The sequence below is a fragment of the Alternaria dauci genome, chromosome 8 (genome assembly GCF_042100115.1).
Source record: "Alternaria dauci strain A2016 chromosome 8, whole genome shotgun sequence".
NCBI lineage: Eukaryota > Fungi > Ascomycota > Dothideomycetes > Pleosporales > Pleosporaceae > Alternaria > Alternaria dauci.
Genome location: NC_091279.1, coordinates 382266 through 391145, shown reverse-complemented (window position 1 = coordinate 391145; position 8880 = coordinate 382266). Strand labels below are relative to the sequence as shown.

General features: G+C 51.9%; 3 protein-coding genes across 3 annotated transcripts; 2 read left to right on the top strand and 1 right to left on the bottom strand.

Annotated features, from left to right (window-relative positions):
• Positions 1-888: 888 nt before the first annotated feature.
• ACET3X_008064 (uncharacterized protein) lies at positions 889-1665 on the top strand (the record flags this gene model as incomplete). Its single annotated transcript, XM_069455004.1, has 2 exons — positions 889-1334; positions 1383-1665. 2 exons carry the CDS (start codon positions 889-891, stop codon positions 1663-1665), a joined length of 729 nt encoding a protein of 242 aa, XP_069303666.1.
• A 760-nt stretch (positions 1666-2425) lies between these two features.
• ACET3X_008063 (uncharacterized protein) lies at positions 2426-7048 on the top strand (the record flags this gene model as incomplete). The annotated part of the gene is made up of 2 exons (XM_069455002.1): positions 2426-2704; positions 2753-7048. The coding sequence occupies 2 exons, from the start codon at positions 2426-2428 to the stop codon at positions 7046-7048; spliced, it is 4575 nt and encodes a 1524-aa protein (XP_069303665.1).
• Positions 7049-7505: 457 nt separating this feature from the next.
• ACET3X_008062 (uncharacterized protein) lies at positions 7506-8493 on the bottom strand (the record flags this gene model as incomplete). Its single annotated transcript, XM_069455001.1, has 2 exons — positions 7506-8291; positions 8446-8493. The coding sequence occupies 2 exons, from the start codon at positions 8491-8493 to the stop codon at positions 7506-7508; spliced, it is 834 nt and encodes a 277-aa protein (XP_069303664.1).
• Between the last annotated feature and the right edge of the window lie 387 nt (positions 8494-8880).

Sequence of the window (8880 nt, the reverse complement as noted above, 5' to 3'; positions counted from 1 at the left end):
AACCTTGGTGGCAAAGTATTCATTAGGGATATCTTCGCGCATAGGTCCAAAGAAAGGGAAGCGTGTCATTGAGTGGTACGGTTGGGTAAGGTCAGAGAAGGAGTTTTGACGAAGGGTTGGGCATGACGATAAGAAGACGAGTCAGCTTGAAATCGGAAACGCGGAGTCGTCCCGCTTGGCGAGTGCGTTGAAAGGTCGTGACAGCATCGGTACCAGAACCCGAGATTTGAGGCCGGTCGCTCTCCACTGCACCAAACGGCCTCCTTGCAAAGGCGCCTAGCTTGGAAAACCTGTACATATCCCTGTACTCCGGTGCACAGCTTCGACACGTACAACATGCAGGTAATGGTGTACACCACAGTCCCTGATACCAGGCCATCTGAGCTGAGGCAGGGCGACTCTCGAACCTCGCAGCCACGGTCCGTGTATGTGCGTGAGACGCTCGATGCTGGCACTTGCACTGGCTGAACGTATGACCAGTGCTTTGAGCACGATCGATCTGGTGCGCCGTCTGCTCAATGTGGACGTCCCTTTGCGAGGCTTGAAGGCGATAGGCGAGTACATACCTAGGTATGTGGCGCGCTATTGGGATCAGAAGGGCCAGGATCTGGAGCACATCTCATCTCGTCCTGCGCGTTGCCTACCCAGATCGATCAGGTGTGGCGCACTCAAGATCTCAAGCAATTTATTGGATGTGCGGTAAAAGCCACCGAGAGTTCAGCCTGATTGTGGAGGCCTTCGAGGCCTTCGAGGGCAGCTTTGGTGCCTGGGTGACAGCGGACGCCAAAGAAACACGACATCATGTGACTGTTGTGCCAAGGCATGACTAGCGTTTCGCGATCACTGTGAACAGTGGTATGACAACTGTTACGGCCACAACCCGCTAAAATGTCCAATATGAGCGAACAGCAGCGTCTCGTCGCGCAGTCTGAAGACGCGATGCCTGCCGATCTTTCTTCCTTCAATGTCACCGATCTCCTCAAGACGCCGCACAATGCGCGCCTCTACAGCGAAGTGCAGAACCTCAAGAAGCTCATCAACGAGCTTGTAGACTACCAGCTTGCCCACCCGAAGAACCCGAAGTCAAGTTCGCGCGAAGAAATCGATCAGGAGAAGCAAGCCACGCGAGAGATCCAGAAGAGGGAGAAATACATCCGCGCGCAACTGTCAGTTGTCAAGACTCTGTACCGGCAGAGCGTGCTGAAAGTCCGCGAGGAGAAGGCGAAGACTTCTGACGACAGGGCTGTGAACGACGCGCTGATTTTGGGTCTTCACAACCTCAAGTACGAGGAGCAGTCGCTGCGCTCTGAGATCTCTGCTGCTGAGAACTACGAGTATGTACCCATACAAATGGTTGCGCTCCATGCTAACACCCTGCACAGTCACACATATATGAAATTGCCGCTCATCTCTCGCGAAGAGTTCCTTGAACAGTTCCCCGAGCACAAGGATTCGACCGAACACGACCTCATGACCGCGCGCATCGAGCACGAGCACCAAGTCCGTCTTAAGCTGGAAGAGGCGCGACAGGAGAAGCTCAAGCAGAAGCAGAAGCTTATCGCAGAGGTGAAGAAGGGCAAGGACGATCTTACCAAGCTAGATACCATGGTCGAGAAGTTCATTGAGGCTGCAGAACCGATCAAAAGAGTGCTGGCTACAGAGTAAATGGCTGCTACTCGATTTCATGAACTCGGTATTGTGCAGTATTGGGTCCATGCTTACACTTGTCCCTAGGGACATCAGGGTTGTTGAGAAGGATGCGTTCACAGCGAAGGCTCGAACACCGCAACTTTCGGCCATTCAGACGGGACTGCTATTGTCGCCTACTGGCGAACGCCCCGCGCCGAAGACATCTTCCTTGCAAGCCACGAAAACGCAATCTTCCGACCACGGACAGCCGACGGCATCACGCATATATGATCTATCTACTAAGGATGTATTCAGTCGTGGTCTAGGATCGTAGATTTTCCCCTGGCAGACTTCTGTGCCTGTTCTTTGAGTCACGAGACAGCCGCTACCAGGATGCATATAGAACAACTTACTTTAGAAGTGGTTGGAACACACGTCATTGGCGCTAGAACAATGGCCACTTGGAGATTACTTCGCCCGTGTAGCAGAGAAGAGACGTCTAGCTAGTTACCACCAATACTCACTTTTGGCACGAAGCCTAACGTTCACGTCTCTCTTCTTCAGAACTGTTGTACTCACGTGTGCGGCGAAGAATTCTTTAGGGTGAAGGTTAGCGGTGAGGGGTCTTGGTGAAGATGGTCGAGCTTGAACTGATGCCTGGCTGTGTGGGGCTGACCCTGGTCTATCACCTATCTTAGCGTGTCCACGACGGCGGACATTCGCTCATACCCGCGTTCGCCTCGTCCCTCATTACTCCACCACGGCTCTCTCGCGACAACTCGAGTCGACACCCATCATGACTTCCTTTGAGGGCTGCGCTGAGCTCTTCAGCGCAACTGCCTTTTCCATGGCGGATGGCTGGAGTTCTCGTGGGCCGCCATCGCTTCCGGCGCAAGATGCCTCGAGTAGCATCCGTACCATACAAGAGTTATTCACAGCACCTACTGCGCTCAAAGAGGAAGAACCTTCGCCCAAGCGACGCAAATCGAGAAATGGCAATGCTGTTCCGGTACGGCCACAGGCAGACTTTGACGCAAAGGATAGCGTCGTCTTAGCCAACGTATCTATTGGTTTGGTCAGTGGGCTGGCCGGTTGTTACGGTGTCCAACTAACATATTTACAGAACATGCCTACGCCTTTGCAAGGCTCTATGGACATCACGAATACCTCGACCGTATCGCAAGAACCCATAACATTGGAACTCGAATTCTGTCGGAGAGGCCACGCAAGAGAGGCTCTCCAAATGAAACTCTGGAACGCTGTCAATGAAAAGGGTGTCGATCTGGTCGCCACAACTTCTGCTCCTTTCATAGATTCGGTCATACCCCACCTCCGGAATGCCTCTGCACTTGCGACCTCGCTTCTAGGCAAGAAACGTAAACCTGTTTCTCGCGCGGCTTTCTGTCGTTGTCAGCTGCACCCACCACTCGCGCATGGGCACAGCCGATACAAGTTGGTAGTGGAGATACGGTGGACTCTGGGCGTATCGGTGGTTGAGGATCCAGAGGTTTCAGGCCATTACATGAACGCGGACCTGAAGCTCCTCTCGACATACATGAGCGATGCGGCTGCGAGAGGTGAGAAGTCCTGGACCCCATCCGATTTCTACGATTCAGTACATGTACCACCGGCGGACACAGAGGTTTCTCCCCGTATCAAACATAGTTTGATCGACACCAAGCTTCTGCCTTTCCAAGAGAGGACTGTTGCTTGGCTCTTGCGTCGAGAAGGTGTTGCTTTCTCATCTTCTGGCTTACTGGAGCCCTTTGCCAACACATCGCCACCGGCATCATTCAGGCAGACACAAGACGTGACAGGAGTAACGTGCTACGTCAGTCAGCTGCGCGGCACTATAGTCACGAATCTAGATGCAGCTAAGGGTGACACCCTACAGTCGCTGCGCGGTGGTATACTCGCAGAAGAAATGGGTCTGGGTAAAACCGTTGAGCTGATCGCGCTCATATCCCATCACAAGCGAGATATACCCGGGGGTGACATTTTCGATCCATATACTGGGGCTCAGGTGAAGCCTTCAGGCGCTACATTAATAATTACCCCTCCTTCGATTCTGGAACAGTGGCTGAGCGAAATACATGCTCATGCTCCTGATCTCAAGGTCTGCCATTACAAGGGTCTCTCCCCTATATCTGCACCAAAGAAACACCATACCACAGCGACAGTCGACTATCTCATGCAACACGATGTAGTAGTAACAACATATCAAGTCCTTTCGAAAGAGATTCATCACGCCGTACCTCCTCCCGATCGCAGCTCTCGGCGTCCAAACCGCCAGGAGCGCCGGCATAGCCCCCTCGTCGGCATTTCATGGTGGCGAGTCTGCTTAGACGAAGCGCAGATGGTTGAAAGCGGGGTCAGTCAGGCCGCCCAAGTAGCTCGAATCATCCCCCGATGTAATGCATGGGCGGTTTCCGGAACTCCTCTTCGCAAAGACGTCCAGGATCTACGTGGCCTCTTGATCTTCCTTAGGTGTGATGCATTTGCGAACAACAAGGCAGTCTGGACTCGTCTAGACAAGGCGTTATTCAAGGGAATCTTCAGTGAGATCTCCGTACGAAATACAAAAGCAAGGGTTCGTGATGACCTTCAAATACCGCCGCAGAAACGTGTCGTTATCACCGTTCCGTTCACAACCATCGAGGAGCAGCATTACAACGAGATGATGCGCCAAATGTGTGATGCGTGCTGGCTCACCCCCGAAGGAAAACCCAAAGAAGATGGTCGCGATGAGACTCACCCGGAGGTCGTTGAGCGCATGCGAGAGTGGCTAATCAGACTACGCCAGACCTGTCTCCATGCGAACGTAGGTCGAAAGAACCGCAAAGCGTTGGGTGGAAAGAATGGTGCTTTGCGTACCGTGCATGAAGTTTTGGAGGTCATGATAGAGCAGAATGACACAAAGTGGAAGGCAGAGGCTCGCGAGATGATTCTGTGCTTGATCAAGATGGGTCATATCCAAGCATATGCAGGAAACTTCCCCGCTCGTGCAAAGTTGTCGCTCCAATACTATGACAGAGCGCGAACTGAAGCACAGTCATATGTTGCGATATGCAGAGCCGAGTTGCTAGCGGAGCAGCAGAAGCTAGGCCGCGCATCCACAGGTGGTCTTGATGAGGCTAACGAAGATGAAGACACTGATGGAGACAACGTGGGCCGTATACCGGTTCTGCGCAAATCGCTACGGTCATTCCTAGAGCTCGAACATGCCGCTCAATTCTTCACCGCCACTGCCTGGCATCAAATCAAAGAAGATCCACAGTTGACGGAGCCAGACTCGGATGATTGGCGCAAGAAAGAAAAGCATGAGACAGATGACTATGAAGCGGCTAGGATAATCCGCCGTGAACTGCTGAAGGAATCGAAGGGCAGAGCGTGGCAACAAATGGCTAAAGTCGAATCAAGAAAGCCTTTTCACCAGATATCTACAATAGCTGACCTTCCAGATCTGGGAGGCATCGAAGCACGAAAAATCCTCGATACGATGGACAACCTCAGCGATTATCTGAACGAGCAAGCCCAGCTCATACAGACTTGGCGTGCGAAGATTGTCGACATCCTCCTGACGCGCCTTATGGATGATGACGACAACAAGGAGACGACAGGTGATGAGTACGACGACTCTCTCGCCGCTCAGGACGAGTTGTATGTTTATATCACGGCTCTTCGATCCCTCGTTGCGGACCGTAATGCTGCTGTAAACGGTCTGCAGGACAATCTTGTCGAACTCGAGCTCAAGGCTGCCGAAAAACAAGCTTTAAAAGGTAACGAGCACGGCGACCGAGGCCATGCGCCGCAAACTATGCTTGATTTTGTCAACACACGACGTGGATTACAGGCAAAACTGCAACCCGGATCTTTGAAGGGTGTTGTATCTGGTATCCGCTCGCTGATCAGTGCTTTGCAGTGGAGAGCAGATAGTGGAGATGCCCGCGCTTCCTCAGAACTTAGCATTCTTCAGGAACAAATTGCCAAAGTTCAAGCCATAGTCGCAGAACAAGCAAAGGCCATTACTGAACTTGAGAAGGAGCAGGAAATGTTCCGAGGCACCATGAACCAGCGTCTGGAATATTACCGACAGTTTCAACACATCTCCGACACCGTGGCGAAATATAAAGAGGAACTAGACGACACATTCGACTCGCGCGAGTTCAAAAAGACCGATGAATTGCGAGAGAGGAAAATGGATCTCGCTAGTGGCTTCAAGACAAAGTGCACTTATCTGAAGCATCTTCGGACTGAAAACCAAAATGAAGCGTCAGCTGAGTGCATCATCTGTAGGGAAGACATTGAAATTGGCGTCTTGACAGCTTGCGGTCACAAATACTGCAAAGACTGTATTAATCAATGGTGGCAGGTGCATCGATCCTGCCCGACTTGTAAGCAGAAGCTGTCGGGGTCCGCTTTCAAAGACATCACTTTCAAACCATCCGAGATCCGAGCGAAAGAAGAGACAACTGCGCCTGGTAGCCCGACACAAGCTTCCACGCCAGGCTCTTCGTCAAGCACATCGATCTACTCTGACATTCCGGATTCAACGATGAAAGAGATCAAGATGATCGATCTAGAGGGTTCATATGGCACAAAAATTGACATGATCGCACGCCACCTAATCTGGATTCGCAACAACGACCCGGGCGCCAAATCGATCATCTTCTCCCAATTCGGTGACTTCCTCGAAGTGCTCCGCGAAGCACTCAACAAGTGGAAGATCAGCGCCAGCAGTATCACCGACAAAGACGGTATCCGGAAGTTCAAGACTGATGCGAGTATCGAGTGTTTACTCCTGGACGCCAAAACCGATTCTTCCGGCCTAACTCTCGTAAACGCAACATATGTCTTCCTCTGCGAACCGCTCATCAACCCCGCAATCGAACTCCAGGCTATTAGTCGTGTCCACCGCATCGGCCAGCAACGACCTACAACAGTATTCATGTACCTCATTAGCGATACGGTAGAAGAAGCCATCTACGACATATCTGTTGCCCGCCGCCTCGAACACATCAGCAACAACACGTCGTCCAAGCTACCTACCCAATCTGGATCCACGACCCCAGCTCTCAAAGAACAGACTCTCGATGCTGCAAACTCGGCTGAACTCCAGAACGCGCCGTTTAAACAACTCATGCGCAAAAAGGGCGAGGGTGAGATTGTCAGGGAAGACGATCTTTGGCATTGTTTGTTTGGGAAACAGAAGAAGAGGGCGACGCAGCCTGTGTTGGAGAGGGAGGTTGGGCGAGAACTGAGGGCGCAGGCTGCGGAGGCAAGGATAGCAAGGGAAGGTATTGCAGGGGGATCGAGTGGTGCGTCCGAGGTTGCGGAGGTAGATAGGGCTCGTGGTGATTTCGTTGAGACTTTGCCGATTGTTGGGGGAAGTTCGCGGGGAGATGCTGCTAGGTTCTAACAAAGTTGGTAGGGCGGAGAGGTGTATTGGCGTTGGACTGAGTTGGATGCAGATATATATATACATATACCCAGAGTATACTTGGTTGGAGATTTACGAAAAGAATCTCCAGACATGTATATATGATCATGACAATGAGACGTGTAACGATATTTACGACCATGAGACAGGAGGAAGACGTTGATGTTCATTGTGATATTGATCGTGATATTGATCGTCGGTTGGTAAATATAAAAAAGCTCGTAGGGAGCGACTAAAGGCCTGCCTATGTGGTATCATATAATGAAAACGACCAACGCCGAAGCCAAATGCAATTGCAAATGCAGTAAAGTTGCCAGCCTACCGTAAAGGAAAATTATGTCCAAACGCCATCGCTAGCAATAAAGGTATCGAAGAGTGAAGAATATATGTACGAAGAGAAGAGAAAAAGAGTAACAAGCAAACAAAACGGTACAGTCTACACCTTGGGCGTCCTCCAATCCTTGACCTCCTGCAGCGCACTCTCATCGAACCCAGCCCTCTCCATGAGTCTCGTAAACGTCGTGTTGGCCGAGTCAGTCGTGTAGCGGTTATCGCGCTGCATACCGGGAGCCTGTGGTGGAGCCAAAAAACTCGGTGTAGGCATCAATACATCGATGGTTTCTGAGCTGCCGCTCCTTTCTCCACTGGAACGGTGTTGTCCTGTCCGTAGTGTATTAAATGTCTGGTCACTCGTTCGGAGGGAACTCGTGCGCCGACTGGCAGAGTGAATGCGTTTCGGTTTCGGGGGTGGGGTTTGGTAAGGATTGGTATATGGGTTGCCCGCGCGGACGGGAGGAGCAGGATTTGATGGGAGACCGGATGTGAAGCCAAAGTTTAGTTTGGGCGTGCGGTCCCACATGCTTTTTATCCTGGGCGTGAAGCCGTGGATGGGCGGGTTGGTGTTTGTTTCCTTGATGCCTTTGGCGATTCGGTCTGTTGAGTTGGGGCTTGAGTAGGCTGAGTGGCTGCCCCGACGCATGAAATCTGTTCGTGCAGCGAGCTGAGGGTCGTAGATGGGATCGCTAATTTGACGGGCTACGTGGCCAAAATCGCCAGAGTAGCGCTCTTTGGACTGATGTTCGCGTCTCTTGTTGAGAATCCAGATCAGGCCCAGGGTGCTGAGGGCGCCGATGACTATGCCAGGGAGAAGACCGGCTGCAAAGGATTTTCCGTCGAAGCCTTGCTTTGTTTCAATGGGCGTGATTTCTGAACAACTGGAAGTCTGGGATGCGGAGGCTGGGCTGGTGGGGGAAGGCGTTGCGTTTGCGGATGATGTTGGAGATGATATTGGAGATGATGTCGGAGATGGTGTTGCAGACGATGTTGAAGATGATGTTGGAGATGGCATCTGCCATGGGGATCTATCAAGAACGCACATCTCTTCGTGACATAGGTAGCCCAATGTACAGCATTTGTCGCCGCATTTTGGTAGTTCAATGCCGTCGGTCTCAGAGATGTGCATCTGGTTGGCTGGATACAGGGTAGCGTTCAGCTGGGTGATGTCGCAAGTGGTCGGGTGAATAAAGCCGCAGTCTGAACCAATTGGACAGCAGATGGCTGATTGCACGTCTCCACTGTTCAGAGCCATGCATGTTGAGTCTTTGGGGCAGCAAAAGGAGGAGGGGAGGTCTGATCCGCACTGCTGGAGGTCTGCGAACCCCCCACATGTTTCTGCTTGGCGGGGAAAGAGGGTGGATGCATGTGTAGCTGTGATGAGCGATGCGAAGAGGCTCATGAGGAATATCCTCGAGAGCCTGGGAGACGATGTCGTGGGAGTCATTTTCTTGGAGATGGAAATGTCGGGGCGGTGT